The sequence below is a fragment of the Malus domestica genome, chromosome 09, assembly GCF_042453785.1.
Source record: "Malus domestica chromosome 09, GDT2T_hap1".
Classification (NCBI taxonomy): Eukaryota; Viridiplantae; Streptophyta; class Magnoliopsida; order Rosales; family Rosaceae; genus Malus; species Malus domestica.
In genome coordinates, this window is record NC_091669.1 from 7,716,697 (window position 1) to 7,740,009 (window position 23,313).

Below are 23,313 nucleotides of genomic sequence, written 5' to 3' on the forward strand. Positions count from 1 at the left end.
CAGCAAAAACCACCAATCCAGACCGTGCCACGTCTGTCAATGGCAGACCTGGGTTGCTTCAAACAACTGCTCCAATAAAACAACTCCCTGCTGGTTTCTTGTGCATGACTGATGTGGCATAATCTCAACCTTCAACTGTGGTTTCATCAATTGCCAAGCCATCCCAGAACATTACCGTTGATCATCACCCAAAAGATGACGACAAGAAGATCAGAGGGACGTTGGTGTTGATGAAGAAGAATTTTTTAGAGCTCAACGACCTCAAAGTTTCACTGCAACTCATTAGTTCTGTTAATTGCGACCCTGTGCTAGTGGTAGTACAGCAGAGGCTCATCATGTTATTTAGTACGGAAGAACATGACCAGCCAACTCAGTTCAGCTTGAAAACCAGCAGAAAACGCAGCAGATGCCGCTGGTGATTGTGAAGATCCTCATAAAGAAACAAAAGAATAGAAGCGGCAGAGGCGTTCATGCGGGAGGCTGATATTGGTATGTTCACATTCATGCCAAGACGACGACGAGGGCCCGGGCAGACGGGAACCATTCTCGGGTTTGGAGCAGGATGTTAGATCCATTGGCGGGTTGAAGAGAAATGGCTAAACAGGACATGATGGGATCAGATCAAGAGATATTGTAGAGAAAGATACTCACTGTACGCAGAGAGAGAAAGAAATAAAGGTAGTTAATGCTTTTTGATATGATGAAACATAAAGATGGAAAAAAGAACGAAAAAAGCAAAATATAGAGGTACAAGCTGTCATCAATGATTCATATTCGTCGTTTCAAGCAAGGCAAAAGCAACATGGGTAGACAGAGAAGGAGCGGGGAGAAAAGGAAAAGAAAAAGTAAAAGCAAAAGCTTCTGCAACCATCTGCCATACCACTACCCAACCTTCAATTATGCAGATACTATCCCATTATCCAACCATCTGCCATACCCACCTTCTACAGCAGTATTTTTGAATGATGTAATTTTTTTTTAATCTTTCAGAGACATCTGTATAAACCCCATCAGAAGGTAAAAAAAAAAAAAAAAAACTACAAAGCCCAAAATAAATGGGCTGGCATGTTGTGGATGGCAAAGGCCCATAAGCCCAAAATAGCACCAACCAGGTGACCAAAAGTACGCTCAATACTCCATAATTATTCGGCAACCTACCTTTATTATCACCAACCAAGTGACCAAAAGTACGCCCAGTACTCCAAAATTATTCGGCAACCTGTCGCTATTACCACCAACCAGGTGATAAAATGTACAACCTGTACTCCAATATCATTTGGCAACTAGTCATTCATGCCACCAACCAGGTGATGAAATGTACAACCCGTACTTTAAAATCATTTGGCAACTAGCCATTTATGTCACCAACCAGGTGATGAAATGTACAACCCGTACTCTCATTCATGCCACCAACCAGGTGATCAAAAGTACGCCCAGTACTCCAAATTATACATTAGCATTACTCATGTCATTCATACATAAACATTCATGAGCATCACTCATGACAATCATACATAAACATTCATGACCATCATTCATGTCAACATTCATGAACATCACTTATGTTAACATTCATGAGCATCACTCATGACAACATCCATGAGCATCACTCATGTCAAACAACATAAACATTCGTGAGCATCACTCATGTCAATCAGCTTCAAAAGCTTCATTTACAGAGCTCTAGCTTCAAAAACTTCATTTACAAAAGCTCCAGCTTCGAAAGCTTCATTTACATAGCTCTAGCTTCAAAGCTTCACTTGCAAAGCTTCACCTACAAAGCTTCAGTACAGGGTATACAAGTACTGCCTCGAAACAACCGCCGCTTCGGCCCATACATAGATTCAATTTGAAGTCTCTAGCCAACAGACTCTATTGACCGAAGACTTGGGGGACTACACTATACACCATATATTGAGCCTCAACTGGGCCTCATGAAAAATACTTGAGGGACTCTAACCCATCATTCATGTATTGAGGAGCGAGCCCTTATTCTATAAAAGGGACTCCCTCACCACCATTAGAGAGCATCAACTCTAGCCCATATTTATGTATTGAGGAGTGAGCCCTTGTTCTATAAAATGGACTCCCTCACCATCATTAGAGAGCATCAACTCTAGTATATTATTCATGTATTGAGGAGCGAGCCCTTATTCTATAAAAGGGACTCCATCACCATCATTAGAGAGCATCGCCGCTTACTGAGCAACCGCCTCACCGCGAGCATCAACTCTAGCCCATCATTCATGTATTGAGGAGCAAGGGACTCCCTCACCTTCAAACGCCACAAGCCGAGCCAACCAAGGCAACATAAGCCACGATCCGAGTAGCCTCGCAACGTGTGCTACTTCTAGTGGAGCATCATTTCAGATTGAGCATTGCCTCATATCGAACATTAGTTCAAGACAACATCTAGTTACTTCGGCCCACACATGGACTGAATTTTAAGTCTCCAGCCAAAAGACTCTCTTGACTGAAGACTTGGGGACTACTGTTTATACCATATTTAGGGCCTCCGTATTTAGATCTCGTACAAATACTCGAGGGACTTAAATGTAATTATATAATAAAGGAAGGGGCAAATATGTAATAAGTGAGGAGTCCTTATTCTATAAAAGGACCCCTCACCCTCACAATTAGGGGAGGCCATTTCTTAAGGCTCCTTCATCCTCCCAAACCTCTCACATTACAGAGTTCCCTCACTCCCCTCACCTCTCAAATAAATACATAATCAATGTGGACGTAGCCTAAACCTTGGGGTGAACCATGATACATCTTGTGTTATTTCCGTTTCTTGCAGATTCACGGTCGGATTTACGTTGTTCCAAGACCTCCGGTTTTGTGCATCAACAAGATTCATTTACAAAAGATCTAGCTTCGAAAGCTTTATTTACAGAGCTCTAGCTTCAAAAGCTTCATTTACAAAAGCTCTAGCTTCAAAAGCTTCATTTACAGAGCTCTAGCTTCAAAGCTTCACTTGCAAAGCTTCACCTATAAAGCTTCAGTGCAAGGTATACAAATACCGCATCTGAACAACCGCCACTTCGGCCCATACATGGATTTAATTTGAAGTCTCCAACCAACAGAATCTATTGATCAAAGACTTGGGGGACTACATTATGTACCATATATTGGGCCTCAACTGGGCCTTATGAAAAATACTTGGGGGACTTAGCCCATTATTTATGTATTGAAGAGCGAACCCTTATTCTATAAAAGAGACTCCCTCACTTTCATTAGAGAGCATCCATTCTTCATGTACTGATGAGCAATCCCTTATTTTATAAAAGAGACTCCCTCATCATCATTAGAGAGCATCGCTGCCTGCTGGGCAACCGCCTCGCCGCGAGCCTTAACTCTAGCCCATCACTTATGTATTGAGGAGCGAGCCCTTATTCTATAAAAGGGACTCCCTCACCATCATTAGAGAGCATCGCCGCCTGCTGAGCAACCGCCTCGCCGCAAGCTTCAACTCTAGCCCATCACTTATGTATTGAAGAGCGAGCCCTTACTCTATAAAAGAGACTCCCTCACCATCATTAGAGAGCATCGCCGCCTACTGAGCAACCGCCTCACCGCTAGCATCAACTCTAGCTCATCATTTATGTATTGAGGAGCAAGCCTTTATTCTATAAAAGGGACTCCCTCACCTTCAACACCACAAGCCGAGCCAACCAAGGCAACATAAGCCACAAGCAGAGCAGCCTCGCAACATGTGCTACTTCTCGTTGAGCATCATTTCAGATTGGGCACCGCCTCATATCGAGAATCAGTTCTAGACGACATCTAGTTACTTCGGCCCACACATGGACTGAATTTCAAGTCTCCAGCCAAAAGACTCTCTTGACTGAAGATTTGAGGGACTACTGTTTGTACCATAATTAGGGCCTCCGTATTTAGATCTCGTATAAATACTCGGGGGACTCAAAATGTAATTATGTAATAAAGGAATGGGCAAATATGTAATAAGTGAGGAGCCCTTATTCTATAAAAGGGACTCCTCACCCTCATAATGGGAGAGGCCAATCCTTAAGCCTCCTTATCCCCTCAAACCTCTCAGATGGAGAAGAGCTCTCTCACCCTCAGAAGCTCTCTCTCTCCCTCTTCAACATCTTAGAGAAATACAATATCAGTGTGGACGTAGCCCAAACATTGGGGTGAACCACGATACATCTTGTGTTATTTACTTTCTTGCAGATTCACGGTCGGATTTACATTGTTCCAAAACCCCTCTGATTTTCTGCATCAACACATATCATGCTATACAAATTAAAAAGGAAGAGGCCGGCACTAAGAAGAAACAAAATCAGTATACAAGGTGAATAAGCTAGGCTAGAGAGAGAGAGAGAGAGAGAGAGAGAGAGAGAGAGAGAGAGAGAGAGAGAGAGAGAGAGAGAGAGAGAGAGAGAGATGGCAGAAGTGGAAAGCAGAGAATGGTACTTGGCTGCTTATGCAGCTGAAGGCGTTCCAACTTCTGATCATCTCAAACTCCGTACGGTCACACTCTCACTATCCCCTGATTCCATTCCCGAACAACATGTCATTCTTGAGACCCTCTTCATCTCCATCGAGCCATATTTACGGAGCAGCATCACTGGCCGGGAAGATGGGCTATGCATCCCTCAGTTCAACCTTGACCAGGTTCGTGCAAGCATACCATAATATATTCAATCGCACATGCATGTAACATGGGCATGCAAGCATGCTTAAACATTGATATCAAAATTACAGTTTAAGATTATAATTTATGCATGCAGGTAATTACAGCATTTGGGGTTGGAAGGGTAATTCGGTCAAAAGATGGTAACTATGCTGAAGTGACATAGTCGTCAGTGCATTCACATCTGTTGCTGAATATTGTGCGGTACCATCCCAGTTGATAGCAAGGAAGATCCATACAAATAGTGGGATTCCCTTGCCTGAATATATCAGCTTGTTAGGTAACAATTTTCTTTCCCAATCTCTCTCCTTTTGCATTTTCCCTAGCTATGGTAGAGGCAACGACACTCCTATTTTAGCCTCCTGCACTATAAACTGGACGTTCTATAATTTTTCAGTGCTCACTGGATGATCAAGAAGCTCAAATTAGAGTTCCGTGATCGTACTTTCTTTTACTTCAAAATAATTCAAACGAAAATTACTTGTGTCATGGCTAATCCACTGTGGATGATAAAATATAGGGGTGCCGGGGTTTGCAGCATGGGTGGGAATTGAGTTGCTGGCAGACCCAAAACCAGGATCCAATGTGTTCATTTCAGCTGCTGCTGGGGCTGTTGGAATGTATGCTGGACAGTTGGCCAAGCTAAGAGGATGCAGGGTCATCGGAAGCACCGGATCAGATGAGAAGGTAAGTAGATTAAATTTTAGAAAATGCTCTAATCTGTAACTAGTTCAAAGTGAATGAAATACCACTGTTGCATTGTTTAGAAGTGAATAACTAGTTAATTGCTTAAGTGGCGTTTCATTCAGTTCGAACAATAATAGTGGTAAATTAGAGTATTTTTCAAAACATCCCAGATACAATCGATATATAGTTTTCATTCCAACACAAGTTTATTCATCCTCAATCAATGCTATGGTGGTTTCTCGTCCCATGTATCGTCCTGACTGAAAATGGCATCTAACTAAACCTTCTTAAGAAGTTGGTAAAATATACTCATATCTGTCTCCTACTGCTCAACTCTTTACAGAAAACTCGTACGCTGCCGGCTACTTTTTCCCTTTTTTGTTTTGTTATATATATATATATTCATATATTAATTTTTCGTTGAGCTTATTTGAGGCATCTCTTGTAGGGCAAATCTCGTATTTCAAGGATCTAAATTGTCTATCATTAAGGTCTTTCCTCTAAGATAATCTATACCAAAAATATCCAACTCCAAACCCATATGACTGTCCAATTTAATAGTAGTCATTTAATGTTTCTTTGGAGAACTGTATTTGTTATTTTCTTCAATGTAATTGGATGTCTAAATGATTTTAAATTTGTCAAATTTTAATCTTTTACAAGAATGATCTATGAATGATAATTTAAAATATAGACCATTTAGTTAAGTTGAACAACTAAGACATTATAGTATAATGTTTGGTAAATAAAATTTGATCTGCTTGCCACTTAGTACTATGATCTAGTGGTATTTCTCTTCACTTATAAGTGAGAGGTCTTAGATTCGATTTTCGCCAAAGACGAATTTGAACCAAATTATTATTAGCTCATTGTGAAGCTAAGCCACCCCCTTCTCTTTATGTAGACAATATCGTTTGTTAAAAAATAATAATAATAAAATCAAATTGATCTGCTTGATTTTATTTTACCATCAAAAGTTAAAAGGGCTATTTCGAATAGTTTCGCTATTTCGATTTTATCTCAAGATCGTATATTCATCTCCAAAGTTTTAAGTCGTCTAGGAATGAGGTCAAGTATGAAGTATTCAAACTACCCTCTGGCTTAATAAAAAGAATTGTAAATGAGAGATTGTCTTGATGAATAGGGCACCTACTCTTTTTCAACCTAATGCATTTCGAATTTAAACTCTCCTACCCTCTCCTTAATATAGCTTAAGGCAGTAATATTGCAGTAATATATAAAGAAATAATATATCAATAAAAAAACTAAACTATAAGTTGCATTGATATTTACAATGACCCAATGAAGCGCGACATGACAAACAAATATATATGAAGATGACATAAAGTATGGAATTTGAGTTGACGATGTAAAGATGACATAAAGTATGGAATTTGAGTTGACGATGTAAGAACTAGAAAATAAATAAAAATTGCTTGCATAATCCACTAAAGAGCGACGTGACAAATTAAGCGAAAGACAAATTATTAGCAGTTAAGATTGAAACGAAATCGTTATCATTGTTCATTTTTTCATTGAAAATATTTTTATTAGGGTTCACTCTTTGGAATTTCTGTTTGTCCCCATATTATTAGGAATTTATACATTCGATCATAATTGGTACAGCAAATTCTTAGTAGAACATGGATTCTTTTTATTTATTAGAATGCTGATCAATTAAATAATAATCTCATGAAATATCTTATAAGATATTTGATATGATGATGCATTCAAATACACTGATGTAAACCTCTGAAATTTTACACCACAGACTTCTATCTCTCTGATAGATTAATTTGCTATTTCCAATATTGTTGATAATTTGTGATTTTTAGGTGAGGCTAATCAAGGAGGAATTTGGATATGATGATGCTTTTAACTACCACACAGAGACGGATTTTGATGCTGCTTTAAGCAAGTAATCAATACTAATATTTAGATAAATTAGCCTTTATGTGATGATTTTGATGAAGCGTACATGAAGACTCATGTGAAAGGTTTCCTTATAATTTGCAGGTATTTCCCTAATGGAATTGATGTCTACCTTGACAATGTTGGCGGTGAAATGCTTGAGGCTGCTCTTAACCATGTCAACAAGCATGCAAAGATCCCTCTTTGTGGCATGATATCTGGCTACAATAAGGTAATTTAATACCATTACAATTACTAACCTTTGTCTTCTTCATACGTATAACTGTCATATACATAAAAAGACATGTTATTGGAAATATATATATATACACACACACACATGTTCGTCCGTTTCTCAACTGCAAAGCTCATCTATTTAATTTGTTCAGGTTTGGACTGAGAGAGAGGGGGTGAGGAATCTGCTGAATTTAATCGGAAAGGAGGTGAATATGCAAGGGTTCTTGGTGGGTTCATACCTGCATCGTTATGGAGATTTTGCAACCGAGATGGAGAGCCACGTAAAGCAAGGCAAGATTGGTTATTCTAAGCTCAAAATCTTCCATGGAATTGAAATATTATTGGAGAGCCTAGGATCCCTTTTCACCAGCTCTAATGTTGGGAAAGTAGTAATCCAAGCCAAGTGATTTTATTGAGTTGAAGTAAATCTATGTTAAGGGCATTATTAATGCTTCATGAAAAAGATTTTTTGTTTGGGAAATTGAAGTCTCCAGAATTAATTGTGAACTTTTTAAGAATTTAAAGGCGTTTGTGCTAATTAGTTTTAATAAAATTGTTTGCACACACGAAATTAACATACTTGTTGACACATTTGAATTGTGTCGTGAAGATATCTCAGTATTCTCTTGACAGATGCAAAGTGTGATTCTGTTGGTGTAGACATAAACTAACATACTGAGTTAACTGCATACGCAATATATGGCCTTGTTAAAGTCAAATACTGCAATGAACTAACTAGACTCCTATACAATGTTGGATCTATCAAAATAGTGCCTTCTACATCAAGTAATTGTCAATGTGGTTTACATGGAATTGTTGTGGGTTTGCAGGAATCCATACCTACTTTGTGAATCAAATCTTTAATGTATTTAGACTGATTCATAAGAATATTTCCATTAGATATGTAGTGAACCTACAATCCTAAGAAATAGATAAGTTTCGCTCAAACACATAAGACAATTCTTGAATAACTTGTTGAAGTTTTGAAAAGTTTGATCCTGTAAGTATGATGTCATATCAATAAAGCAATAGGATTATCATATTTGTATCATCTGCTTTGACAAATAAACTTGTATCAGAAGGTGAAGCAACAAACTGTAAAGCTACCAAATAACTAGTGAACTTGGAATTCCATGCCCGTGGGGCTTGCTTCAGACCATACAAGGATTTGATTAACTTGCACTCATATGTAGGATGCGATGCATCAACAAAACCCTGAGGTTGTTTCATAAACACCTCTTCTTGCAAATCAACATGCATAAATTCATTCTTGATGTCAAGTTGTCTAAGATACCCAATAATTTATTGCAGCTAAGGCTAGAATCATTCTAACAGTTGTATGCCTTACCACAAGACTGAAAGTGTCTAATAATCAATACCATGCTCATGTGAGAATCCTTGAGCTACTAGTCTTGCTTTATATCTTGAAATACTCCCATCTGGATTCTTTTTAACCTTGTACACCCATTTACTCCCAACAATTGCCCTATTTTCTAGAGATGGTACCAAAGTCTAAGTTCCCTGTGCTCTATGTGAGTCATATTCATCTTGCATTGATGTATGCCGTGGTGGCAATGTTGTAGCTTGTTACACCCCACCCCCGATTTTAAAGGTAGTTTTGGGTTTTTATTTAAAAATGGATTTTTTGTCTTAATTAGTGAGCCTAAGGGGGCCCACCCCCTGATTTGTCCCCCGGTTCCTTTCCCCTTTTCTTTGTTTTTCTGATTTTTATAACTCATTCTATAGCTCTCTCTCTTTCTCTCCCCGAAACTCTCTGCACTTCTCTCTCGACCTCATTCTTCCCTTCTCACCGTCGATCGTGCACACACACAAGCATACAAAAACACGACGGCAGCACCACCATCGTTGGGCCTTTCTTCTCTCCCTCTTCCTCTGTGAAACACAAAGACCACCCAAACATGCTTAGCACACCCACACGGGCGAGTTTTACTATTCTTGAATAAATGAGGCTCGAAATACCATCACTCATTCTTCCTTTTCAACGTTCTGGTAGTTTTAATAAAAATAGGTATTGTCTTGGGGACGTTATGACACAGGAAAACCACCTTGGAGAACTAAACCCAGATTCCAGCAAATACTCGTGACCACCATGATTTGGTCGACGTGCAAGGTATCAATCTCTTCGTCTTGCTGAGTATTATAACTTTCCTTTTTGTTTCACCCAATTTCATTGAGTATTGAAGAAGTTATACTCATTTGAATCTTACCCAGTTTCCGTCGACCTCTGCGGCTTTCGAGGCATTTTCCTGCAAAACCACGACAAGTTTGATGTCATGCAAGATATCATTCTCTTCATCTATTCGAGAACTATAATTTTCATTTTTGAATCGCTCGATTTCGTTGAGTATTGACAAAGTTATGAGTGTTCAAAGTTTGTCTAATTTCCGGCCGAATTCCGGCCTTCTCCTTCGATTAGGTCCGGCGACCTCAATGCTAATAAGCCAGGCCCTTGGGCCTTTTCTCAAAACACCATGGGCCTTAGGCCCTTTAAGCACCAACCCAACCCTTTTTAGTTTTTTTTAATTAATTAATTTATTCTTTTTCAAACTAAAGGCCCTTTGGGCCATTCCTTTAAAACCCGGGCCTAGGTGCAACCCAATCCTTTCTGTGGGCAGGGCTTTAACCCCAGTAACCCCAAAACCCATTGTGGCCCAAACCCTTTAGAGACCAACCCTTTTAAAAGTTTAACCTAAACCCTTTAACCTTTCAAACCCTAAACCCTAACCGGCCCAAACCCTTTATAGAGAATACTCTGTTAGGGAATATTCTGTTGACTTTTACGAAAGTTACCCGGGACTCTCTTTGGGTAATTCAACATCCTGAATCCGTTTTTGACGTCTGTTTTCCCAAATTCAATTGTTATAATAGAGTTTTATTAATTGGACCCTTTATGTGCTTAGGAGCAATTATTATGGCGTTTTCGTCTTCGCTAGTTTGCGTGGCTCTTCAGCGGCGAAGTATCTGTGAGTGGACCCCTTCTAAAATACATGTTTTAATAGTAGAAACGCATAAATGAAAAGCATGAATTAATGATTATGTTTTATGAACCGTTTAATGAGATAATATGCTTACTAAGGCTAGATTGAAATATTACTATTTTTCCTATAACACGTGTTCTTATAGAATATTTGATGGATGACGATATGAAGGGATAGATTTCGGTCCGTTCCGGGTGATGGTTATGGTGTTGGCATATGGCCTAAAGTGTTTTTCCTTTGGCTATTAGCACAGGAACGGGGAGCCGGCATGGGGCTTGGGGGTAATTTTCCTTTGATTGTTTGCTCAGAGACGGGGAGCCGGCATGGGGCCTGGAAAGTTATCGAACATTTACTAGTGATTATTATATATACAAGTTATTATTTGAAACCCTGCACGGCATGCTAGGTTTCGGAAAACCTATGTTTATCATGATATATATGTGTTTTCATAAAACCTGGGGGTTAGTATGTTGATAATTGTTTTATTATATATATATATATATATCAACTTGGTCCAGTCATGTTTGTTTTGCGCCCCCTTCAGAACTTAGAATCAAGGCATATAATCCCGACATCCAGGCACTTCCGCATCTGCATCTTCGAGTCATCTCGGTGTATAATCCATCCTTTGTTTCATTCAATTTTATATTATTTCTTTTAGTGTTCTAGTTAGTTGTATGCTCTGAACACGTTCCTTAAATGCATATTCATTATATTTTATATTTATAAGTCTTATCTATCCTTTATTTTCAGCTTTTGAAATCAATAAATGGCTGTGGTCACCCTCGGGTGTCGACCAGCATGTGCCTATCCTTGTATTCGGGGAATATCGGGATCGGGGCATGTCATAACTTTTCTGAATGATGAAGGCTTTGAAGCATCAACAATCTCAGATAAGAATGAAAAACCCCTAACAAATGGTTCATCCTCAGTTAATTGTAGAGAATGCAATTCAGGACATGAGACAAGTAAAGTTGCATAATTCTTTCTAGGTAATGTGCCACTCTTCAATCTAGTGGTCATAGAATGTGTGATTGACTCATTGTCTGCAGGTAAATCAGTTTGTGTAGAGACATGAAGTATTACCTCAAGTTGTGTGGATGAATGGATATGCAACATTGATGATATACCAAAGTGATGATGGGATGAATGGGGATGTCATTGTAACTTTGGAGATTATGCATTACCACTTAAATCACACTGTTGTGAACTGATAACCCTTCATTACCATTTGAATTAGAAGTATAATCATTTGTCATTGATGTATTTTTTGAATCAACATTAGCCATTGCATAAATTTCCTGTGAATTCTATATCTATTGCTTGTTGAATTTCCAAGTGTGTCAGCTAAGTGATTATAACATGAAACTGTGTTGTTGTCTTATGGTCTTCTATACTTCTTAAAACTGACTTACACAGATGCTGAAAATGATACGTATCTTCATTATGTAGTATATGCATGGACACAATAAACTTTCTGGATTTAATATCATAACTAATGACCCCATTATACCCCAAAGCAAAACCCATAAACACACATTGAATGGCTATGGGTTGCAGTCTATTAGCATTAAAGAGCCTGAGTAATGTATAAATAGCAGTTCCAAAGATCTTGAGATTATAAATCTTAGGATTTAGTCCAAAAAGAACCTGATAAGGAGACTTCATATCTAAAATTCTACAAGGCATTATGTTAATTAAGAAAGTTGCTTGTGAACAAGAGTGATACCAAAAGGATGTAGGAATTTGTGCTTCTGTATGAAAGTCAAAGTTGTCTCAACTAAGTGTCTATGTTTCTTCTCAGCAATTCCATTTTGTTGAAGGGTATGAGGAAAAGACACTTGATGAGTAATTCCTTTATCTGCCAAAAAGCTCTTAAATATATTACTCATGTATTCCCCTCCACCATCAGATTGGAGACATTTAATAGTGGCATTGAACTAATTAAACACAAAACTTTGAAATTTGATAAATATGTAAAATGTGTCTGATTTATTCATCATATGGTAAATTCATACAAACCTAGAGAAATCATCTATAAACCTGATGTAATACCTATAACTTTCTACGGATTTCTGAGATGAAGGACCCAGACATCTGAATGTATCTTCTAAAACATAAATTTTGATCTCTCTTGTTTTACATGAAATGGAAGTTTACTCATCTTGCCTTGAATACAAGCAGAATATATAGAAAGAGATGAATTTATACTAACTGGTAATTATGCACTCTGCATCATTGAACTCAATACTTCTTTTAAAGGGTGTCCCAATCTTCTATGCCATACTAAAGTCTTTACTTACTTCCCTATGAATGCAGCACACTTTCCTAACTCTGCATCAAATGAATGAGAAAATACACTGATTGGTATCTTGAACAGCTCACTATCATCACTCGTTCCTTGGTACAAAATCATTCTTGTTGCCTTGCCTTGTGTAAAGTAGATCAAATCATCATACACAAACCAACAATCATTATCTCTGCATAACTTTTTAACTTACAACATGTTCATAGTTATTTTCAGAACATGCAAAACATTATGCAGAATTAGTGCATTAGATGGTGTTCTTATAATTGAAGATCCAATATGTTGAACTTGCAAACCTTCATCATTACCAACAGTGATCTTAGCATCACCATTGTAAAAAACATCTTGATTGATGATATCAAGATTAGCTGTCATGTGGTGAGTGGCCCCTGTGTTCACTACCCATGTATCAATTGCAGAGAATTCATGCACATTTGGATTGGAACCAATACCATTTGATCCTTGAGCAATCATACCAGCAAATGATAGAGGTGGTGGAGGGTTGCCTTGATATGAGTAGTTGTTTCTATGATAACATTCAAATGCTATGTGGCCTCTTTTTCCACAAATTTGACACACATTACCATTCCTAAATAATTGATTCTGATGATGAGTACTTCTGTAATAGCAGTTAGGGGTAGTGTGCCATTTTCTAGAGCATATTTGACAATCTGGTGAAACTGATGACCTATAGTTTGTATTGCCCTGCCAACCAATTTATTTTCTTGAACCATTTCCAAAAAATAAACCATTTGAACCATTCCAACCAAAACTATTCTGAGAACCTTTACTATTTGAACCAGTACCACTTTCATAATTAGAATTCCCTGTCTTATCTCCAAAGTTAGAATATGACCTGAAATTGATGTTGTTACTTCCAGAATACCTCATGTTGTTGTAATTGTTTCTCTATTGTGGATGAACACACTTCCACCATTTCCAGCATAATCAGTTCCTCCATCAAAATTTACTTCTCCTTGAGATCTTTGAGTATTAAAACTTTCTCCTTGTTTATACCATTGATAGCTTCCTTGATATCTCTGTAATTAGAAAGCTCACCTTGAACACACATAGCTGACATTGTATTTGGCATACTTGTAATCTTGGAATCAATATTTGCTTCAACGCCAAGAAGTTGTGCTCTAAAATCTTTCAGAGAAGAGAAATTGATGTATCTCTTGCCAGCAATAATGTTTTAATGACTTCAAAATTTGTTGGTAAATCGAACAAAACAACAGTCATAAAATCATTATCTGTTATCTTTTTACCATCGACACTAACTGATTTCTTATCCCTTTCAATCTGAGTAAAAACTTATCCACATAATCAGCCCCTTTCTGTGCAGTATGAAATTATGTGTTCAATTGATTCACTCACACCATCAAAACATATGCAAACCTCTCTTGAAGACACTCATATTCTTCTTGTGATGTCTTACAACCAATGACATAATCCATGGCCTCATAAAAAAAAAAGTGTTGCAATCAGTAAGCTTAATAGAGCTAAATCATTTTTTACCCATTCTTTGTAGGCAGTAGTAAGTTCCTTAGTGACACCACATTCAAGAGTGATGCAAAACTTTGGTGGACATTGAGATTCTCCATTAAAGAACTCAAACAAATCATAACCTCTGATAGCCTATTGGAATTGATAACTCCACTTGACAAAATTGTCATCTTGAAGTTTCATAGTTATCATTCCTAGCAATCTTTCAATCTTGACATTATTAGACCCTATATCGAATCAAGGACTGCAACTAATCAATTTTCACAATAAACAATCTTCAGAAAAGCAAACTTACAGTAAACAAACTTCACAACAACAATCTTTACAATAACCAGTCTTCAATTCACAATCTTCACAATAAACAATCTTTAAGAAAACTGTTGATTCACTTACAATTTTATTCTTCAAGAAAATTCTCACTTCTTTTGGCATTGGCCTCTAAACAACATACTTCTGATAATTCTTTCTTCCTGAAAATCTTATTACTCTCGGCATCGGCCTTAATCAATACAAACTTCATCAAACTTCAACACAATCCTAAGAAAGACTGACATTGATCTCAAAATCCTTCAACAACTGAGCAAGAATGACTTTGGCCTCAAACAATCACACAAAAAAAACTTAGAAAACTTTTCACTGTGGCAATTTATCAAACACTTGCAATGCATAAAATTCCAAGAACATAACCTGAGAAAGCGACAATCTTGAATCGAAACCCAAATGAAGAAACTCGGATATGGGCTCCCCAAAGAAATCTCCAGTCTTTAATCTTCAACGGAAGAAAATGGCACCAAGGATTGTCTGGGCGATTGATACCATGATAACCAAACCAGAAAACTGAAATGAATTACTAAAGCTAAAGAAATGTAGAGAGAGAGAAAGATGTTCACTCAATGAAGGATATAGAATCTCAATCTTCGATTATTTTCTCAGTAGTTACAAATGAGATACAATCAGCTTTTTATAGCTCAGATGAGTCGTAAGCCACAAGCTACAATGTTAACTAACTTTTAACAACCTCTAACAACTCTAACAAACTCTGCTGACATGGCTTGGCTGATGTGTATATGGTATTGCTAATGTGTCACTCCAACACCACAATCATTTCCTTCTCACACATCTCTTTTAATTTCCGGCCATCGAATTGAATGAATTATTGAAGATCAATGTCCAAAAATTAACAAGAGTGTATGAGAGTTGGGCGGGTGAACATTTTCCTATATATATTTGGATCCCACCAGCATTGGAGAGAATTAACCAACAAATATGTCCAAATAGCATCACTCAATTTGTTGAGGTATTTTTAACATTACTAAACTGACCAAAGTAGACTTACATATAATTCATCATATATTTAATGTCTAAAAAAGAAAAAAAAATATTTTAATTGTTCTTTAAAATGATATAAACCACCATCCATTAATTAACGCCAAATTAATCAAAAAGGAGGAGGATTCAAAGGTGTCTACAAATTATAAGTTTTCAATGGCTAGAAACGGGGTGGTGTGGAAACTGCTTTACGTTGTGCATGAGTTACCCGGACAAGTATATCAATGCCACCAATCTTTTGCTCATGCAATCTCTATGCCCCCAAAAACCCCCAGGCATCACAATGTGCCAACGTACACTAGTAGAAAAAACACTTTGCGCGACGAAAACTTGCGCGACGCAGCCAAATTCGTCGCGCAAAGTATGTTTGCGTGACGTCAAACACAAAGCGTCGCGCAAACGGACTTTGCGCGACGGAAGTTTGCGCGACGAAGACCGACGTCACACAAAGGTGTTTTGCGCGACTTAACTGAACCTACGTCGCGCAAACTTGTTTTGCGCGACCAAGACCGACGTCGCGCAACTTGCCGTCACGCAAAGGCCGTTTGTGCGACGTTTTGTGCGTCCCGCAAGATTTTGGCGCCAAATACAGATTGCTTTACCGTTTTTTTCATTGACTTTGCGCGACGCAAGGCCACCTACGTCAAGCAAACCAGCTTAGCGTGACGGAGGTTGACCTACGTCACGCAAAGCTGTTTTGCGTGACGTAGGTGGCGTCGCGCAAAGTCAACGACCTTTTCTTACTTCATTTAATCAGTTACCTCCCTCCCCCATCTCTCTTCAAAACATTCTCCATTCTTGGCGTATGAGATCTTGAAGCATATAAAAACATGTTTGACAGTTTGATCGTTGAAATTAATTTCGTACAATGCGTTTCCCATCAAAACAATTGATTTACTAACACATAGAGTTTAATTATATTTTCATTAAGTATAACTTCATATTTTGTGGTATCCGCTTGTGTAAATACTTTAAATTGACGATCGAATATGTTCATTGTATTCATAAAGGGTCAAGGAGTGTATCTGTAAAAATTCATCAAAATCGGAGTTAAATGTACCGCTAAATCGTGATTTTTCGTTTATAACCGTCGAAATATTTTGTCATGTTACTTGATCTCTGCATGTTCGTTTTTTGCCATTCTTGGCGTATGAGATCTTGAAGCATATAAAAACATGTTTGACGGTTGGATCGTTGAAATTAATTTCGTACAATGCGTTTCCCATCAAAACAATTGATTTACTACACTTAGAGTTTAATTATATTTTCATTAAGTATAACTTCATATTTTGTGGTATCCGCTTGTGTAAATACTTTAAATTGACGATCGAATATGTTCATTGTATTCATAAAGGGTCAAGGAGTGTATCTGTAAAAATTCATCAAAATCGGAGTTAAATGTACCGCTAAATCGTGATTTTTCGTTTATAACCGTCGAAATATTTTGTCTTGTTGCTTGATCTCTGCATGTTCGTTTTTTGCCATTCTTGGCGTATGAGATCTTGAAGCATATAAAAACATGTTTGACGGTTGGATCGTTGAAATTAATTTCGTACAATGCGTTTCCTATCAAAACAATTGGTTTACTAACACTTAAAGTTTAATTATATTTTCATTAAGTATAACTTAATATTTTGTGGTATCCACTTGTGTAAATACTTTAAATTGACGATCGAATATGTTCATTGTATTCATAAAGGGTCAAGGAATGTATCTGTAAAAAATCATCAAAATCGGAGTTAAATGTACCGTTAAATCGTGATTTTTCGTTTATAACCGTCGAAATATTTTGTCCCCGTTACTTGATATTTGCATGTTCGTTTGTTGCCATTTTTGGCATACGCGATCTCGAATCATATTCAAACAAGTTTGACGGTTGGATCGTTCAAAATATTTTCGTACAGTGCGTTTCCTTTCAAGTTCAGTGGTATATATATTTACTATGTAGATTTTAATTTATTTATTTTGTAGTTATAACACTTAAGAGATTGAATGATATATATGTTAAAAAATTATTATGGATTTTTGTTAGAAAAATATATTATTGTGGGGTTTAAGTAAAAAAAAGAATTGAACTTGAATGGAGTAAAATCACATTTTCAGTAAAATTTTTAATAATTTTTTAAAAATAAAAATAACTTGCGTGACGCTTTAATGTAATCGTCGCGCAAAACAACTTTGCGCGACGTCAAATTGTATACCTACGTCACGCAAACTTGATAATTTTGGCGGTGAATAATGAAAAATAGGTGAATAATGAAAATTTTTGGCGCTGAACCCGTTGACCTATTTCTTCCCTTTCGCTCTTTCTTTCCCGTATCTCCCCTACCCTTTCGCATAATCCTTCATCTTTCCCCTTTCCCGTATCTCCCTCTCGCTATATCTTTCCCTCATCTACTCTTCCCCTTTCGCATTATCTTCATCTTTCCCCGCATAATCCTTCATCCCAATTAGTTGCAGCAAAAGAAAATTTCTTAATTGTGGATCCGCAAATGCTTCATCTTTCCCCTTTCCCCTTTCCCGTATCTCCCTCTCGCTCTATCTTTCCCTCTCGCCCTCTCGCTCTATCTTCCCCGTCACTCTATCTCCCCTTTCCATAATCCTCATCTACTCTTCCCGTAGTCCTCATCTCCTCTATCTCTCATTTTCGCCTTGATCCCCAAATCTTGAACCCAGTACCGCAGCCACACGAATCTCGAAGCCGACGTGAATCAAGTCTCAAATTCAAGGTAAGGGTTTCTGATGCAAATGTTGGTCTGGTTACTGAATTTAGCTGATGCAAATCTCGAAGGCTTCAACATTCGAAGGCTTGACTGATTAATTTATGATTATGAGATGGGTTTTGTTTAGTCTCCAATAACTCTCAATATCTCTGATTTTATGAGATGGGTTTTACTGATTAATTTATGCAAATGTTGGTTTGGTTGAAATAGCAATTGAGTCTCCAACATTCGAAGGCTTGACGTTCTTGTGTGGTGTTTTTCTCCCTCTGTGTGCAGACGGTTCCTGCTTGTCAAAATCTCCAAGGCTTGACGGTTCCTGCAGACGGTTCCGGCTTGACGTTCTTTGCTGCTCCGTATAAATTAGCTTGAGGGTGAGCCTATCACTGTCCCTCACCTAATTGTAAACAGCAGTTTCTCAGCAGCCTCACCTACTTGTGGGGTTTCCTTCTTTGAATGGTTTTAATATGGTATTCCTGACGTTGCTGTTATGTAATTGCCTTTTCTTTTCAAAATTTCCCTTAATATGATATATGTAAGAAAAGGAGGGCGAGGGTTTTGGTTTACAGTGAGGGATGAATGGGCACTATTCAGCTTTGAATTTACAGAAATGCCAAAAATTTAACTCTTGATATGTTTCGTGTGTTAAGGAACTAGTACATCAAACTGTAGAGCCAATAGGTAACTTACTATTGGGCTTTGCTTCTCATTAGACTTGGTCTCCAGTCTCAGCCAGAATATTCTCCAGTGAAGACTCAATTTTCAATACAACTCCAGTGGATGCCTTTACCAAACCAAAAATGAATAAACGTAAAATGAACCAATAGAAATACAATTCCATTATGATTTCTTGAAAAATGTGTAGAGTACCTTTTAAATTGTTGCTCGTCCTCAGGTCTTTGAGAAGTCTCTGCTATGCACTTTAACCCTTGATGAGGTACATATGTTCTTATAATTGATTTGTCTTTCTGTCTTTGTATCTAAACATGTGACAATATTTTTTAATATCTTTGTTCATTGAGCTTCTTTTCTTTAGTACCTAGATTTGTACCTCATCCGCGTAGATGGCTTAAGAAGAAGAATATCATGCGCTGTTGAAAGAGAGCATGGCTTGGAGTATTCATTAATCAGGGAAACCTTTCAGGTTTGTTTTTATTTTTCACTTATATAAAAACGTAATTCATTTTTGCGGCGAAGTTACAAGGAAAACTAGTTGGGATTAAACTTACCACAATTACTAAATTGCAATTAAATTGTATGTGTCTCTTGGTCTTCTAAATTAAGTGAGGTTTGGTCAGGGGTGGGTGGGGTGGGATTACAGGTGTTACATTGTTGTTTGCATATTCACTAGCTTGTTATTTTGTATATAAGCGTAACTCAGCTAAGTTTATTACGAAAGTTGCTTGACAAGTGCTAAATTGCTGATCGGGCATATGTCAAGTTTTGTTTAAACTGCTGAAATGGCATGCTGTTAAATGGAAGAATGAATAGAGAGTACTAGTGTATTTGGATATGTTTTCGGTGATTACTGCCTAGTTGGTTGTTAACATAATTTTGTTATTCTTCTGCCTGGAATCAGGTGGAAGGTTGCGTTATATGTTTGTTAAAATCATTGTGTCTCCTGCTGTCATCTCCGGGATGACTAGAGCACATGTAGTGAGCAGTCTTGCAATTTTTTCACACATGGTTTATTTGTTCAGTTTTCTTGCCTTTTTCTTCTAGTTTCAAATGCAAGAAAGGATTAGTTTCTAATGTTATATTTTTATGGTTCAAAAAGTGTAGATGTCGCGGTTGATCACTCGTCGTAGGAGTGTGACCAATGCGCCTCCCGCATTATCACCATCTACTGCTCCGGCCGTGAGTGCTCCATTGATTGGGGAGCCTACACCTTTCATTGAGGCTACTGCTACGACATCCCAGGTGCCATTATCATCGACGTCATCAGTGTCCGTTCAGTTTCTCAATGCACGGCGGCCTCACCGGCGCCGCCGTGATTCAGAGTCTTCTATTCACAGTTCCTCGTCATCCAGAGTCGAGGATGGGGGCTCCCCTCCAGGTAGTTTTTTTTTTCTAATTCTCATTATGTTGTATTTTTTTTTCATTTTAAAATTATTATTTTTATGATTGTGAAAATCTGCTGGATTGTGAAAATCTGTTACGGGTTGTGAATTACTGTTATTTTACTTTTTTAAGGTTTTGGGAAATGATATATTGTTAGGGGAGGTTTTGCAGAATTTTTTGTAGAAATTTAAGCTTAGGGTTTTCACCATAGTTTTTTTGGGCAGCTAAAAAAAACACCAGGGGGCCTAATCGAATGCTGAAGGCGGCACAAATGGTACGTCTGTCCGCCTCCTTGATCAAGATTGCATATGACTCGCGACATCGTGGAGCGGCTACCTCACAGCAACATAGTATCGTCGTTACTAGCTGTGGTTATGTTATTAAAAATTGTTGTCCTATGCAATGGAAATCTTGGGCAGAAATTCCCGAGGAGACGAAGATACTGGTGCGAGACAAGTTGTCGGTTAGTATATTAATTTTTAGCCTTTTGTCATTTTTTTTTTCAATTATGTTTACAAATATTATAAGCCAAAGTGTACTATCTTAATATTATTAAATTTCTTACTATTATTTTGTTGTTTTTCATATTTGTAGGTCAATTTTGATTTTAAGGACATATCCCCCGAGGTCATCACCTACTTAGATGAGACCTTTGCAAACCGGTACAAAAATTGGAAGAGCGATCTTCATGCGCATTTTAAGATATGGGGTGATGTGGAGACTGCTCGCCTACAGGGTTGCCCATCCGAGTTGGCGGACCGGCGAGAGGATTGGGAGTGGCTTTGCAACCATTTTACGGACCCAAAATTTGTGGTATGTACATAATATTTTAATAATAATTCATTAATGTTTTAGTTATTTTTTTAAGCATTTTAAAATAATTGCTTTTAAATCGTCACACTAACATCTATATTATGTGTTTCACAGAAGAAATCTATTGCTGGCAAGATTGCTCGGGAGTCAAAGACACTTCTCCACCATTCCGGTTCGAAACCCTTTTCGTATAGGCTTGAGGCACGACGTGAGGTAAAAGTATATTACTTTTGAAATTTTATACAATTTATTTTTTATTATTGATTAATAAAATTTTCTTAATGTTTTTTTTTTCTTCAGGAGGGTTCTAAGTTCCCAGAGATCGACGTGTTCAATGACGTTTACGTTCAACCTGGCGATGAGACCAGTGAGCAGCTTTATGTAAGTATATGTAATTGTTATTATTCTTATATTTATGAATCGTTCAAATAATATTTATATTTTGTTATTAAACATTATATGTTTTTTCTTTATTATTACAGGCTTCTATGGTGGAAAAGCGTGATGTTGTTCTCCAAGAAGCAACATCGCAACTTCCCCCGGATACCCCGATTGAGGACGTCACTGTATCCGATGATGCAGGTTTTGAGATCATGACTGAGGTCCTGAATCAGAAGTTCGGTCGTCGTCATGGCAAAGTTGTTCGGGGCATGGGGAAGGCGCGTGTTCGTGAAACGGGTGCCTCCTCTTCCAGATCGACCACAGGAGAGGTCAATGCTCTGAAGGAGGAAGTGACAACCTTAAAAGGTCAGCTTGTAGCCCAGAATGAGCAGATGAAGGTTCAGAACGAGCAGTTGAGGGCCGAGAACGAGCAGATGAAGGCTCAGGTTAGGACCCATGACGACAAGATGAATATGATTCTACAGGCCTTAGCGATATCCGGTCTTCAAATCCAGATGCCATCACCTGATCTTGTTCCACCTTCGACTTCCCAGCCATTTCATCCAACTGATACCTAGTAGTTTGATGTATCAAACCTAGAAGACTACTTATTGTAGTTTTTTCTTTTTTTGTTCGGACATGTTGTATGTATATTTTTATGTAGTTTATAATTAAATACTTTTTATTGGTTTATTATTTATTTTTTAGAATTGAATTACAGTATTTATTAAAAATTATATCAAAGCTTTTTTTGTCCCCAAAAAAAAAAAGTTTGCGTGACGAAGAAGTTGCATAGGTCACGCAAAGTGCCTTTGCGTGACGCAAAATCCTACGTCATGCAATTTTTTTGTCCAAAAAAAAGTTTGCGTGACGACGAAGAAGTTTCCTACGTCGCGCAAATATCTTTGCGTGACGCATATACGTCGCGCAAAGTAGCTTTGAGCGACGCAGGCAACTTCTTCGTCGTCACGCAAAGTAGCTTTGCGTGACGTAGATGTACGTTACGCAAAGCTACTTTGCGCGACGTAGGTAAGTGCGTCACGCAAAGTGGCTTTGCGCGACGCATGCAACTTCTTCGTCACGCAAACCCTGCTTTCACAGGCTTGGCGCGACGTGTGGTGCGTGACGAAGGTTCGTCGTGCAAAAACTTGCGTGACGTTTTTATGACTTTGCGCGACGAAGGACCTACGTCACGCAAAGTGTTTTTTTAACTAGTGGTAGTGAACATTCATGCCTTACCCCCATTCCCTTAGGCCACTATTATGCCCCCACAATCCCGGCAAGCTAGCCACCGGTCCTCACCATCTTATAAAGGATGTTGCAAGAAATTGTATGAGTTGGTTAACTTTGGATTAACATAAACTACTACATTATAGTCTGGAGGCCTTCCACAGTTGGGGAATAATCAATCATTATACTCTAGAGGCCTTCCACAGTAGGGGAATAATCAATCATAGTATAGGAAAAAAAAAATTGGCCTTTCAATGAATACATAAAACTCTACTCTATCAAACTCACATTAGTGTAGCAATAATGTTATAATAAGAATTAACCTCAAGGTATTTAATTTTTGTTTAGAGAAGTGATTTTCACACACCCTTTTTGGCTTCTCACGCCCTTCTTTATTTATAACCATTAGATTGAATAAATCAAATAGAATCAATGATCATGATTAACCATGGTTGTGTAAGAAGCTGAAAA

General features: G+C 37.9%; 1 protein-coding gene, 1 long non-coding RNA gene and 1 pseudogene across 11 annotated transcripts; 2 read left to right on the plus strand and 1 right to left on the minus strand.

Moving 5' to 3' along the window:
• The first annotated feature begins 4,368 nt into the window (after positions 1-4,368).
• LOC103442925 (2-alkenal reductase (NADP(+)-dependent)-like) lies at positions 4,369-7,967 on the plus strand (annotated as a pseudogene).
• Positions 7,968-17,905: 9,938 nt separating this feature from the next.
• Positions 17,906-22,305, plus strand: LOC103446245 (uncharacterized). 10 transcript variants are annotated; one of them, XM_070805071.1, is made up of 11 exons: positions 17,956-18,366; positions 18,637-18,731; positions 19,071-19,167; positions 19,253-19,294; positions 19,394-19,501; positions 20,140-20,413; positions 20,643-20,881; positions 21,013-21,231; positions 21,346-21,444; positions 21,532-21,612; positions 21,714-22,305. In XM_070805071.1, the coding sequence occupies exons 6-11, from the start codon at positions 20,140-20,142 to the stop codon at positions 22,188-22,190; spliced, it is 1,389 nt and encodes a 462-aa protein (XP_070661172.1). In that variant the 5' UTR covers positions 17,956-18,366; positions 18,637-18,731; positions 19,071-19,167; positions 19,253-19,294; positions 19,394-19,501; the 3' UTR covers positions 22,191-22,305. The 10 variants fall into 10 exon arrangements, with proteins under 10 accessions (XP_070661169.1, XP_070661170.1, XP_028963812.1 ...); XM_070805068.1 differs by lacking the exon at positions 19,071-19,167 and having other exon boundaries at positions 17,906-18,366; XM_070805069.1 differs by lacking the exon at positions 19,071-19,167 and having other exon boundaries at positions 17,918-18,366; positions 20,135-20,413.
• Positions 18,953-19,364, minus strand: LOC139188048 (uncharacterized). The gene is made up of 2 exons (XR_011571186.1): positions 19,228-19,364; positions 18,953-19,141 (listed from the first exon to the last, which is right to left on the minus strand). It is a non-coding gene; the product is annotated as an uncharacterized lncRNA (long non-coding RNA).
• Positions 22,306-23,313: the final 1,008 nt, after the last annotated feature.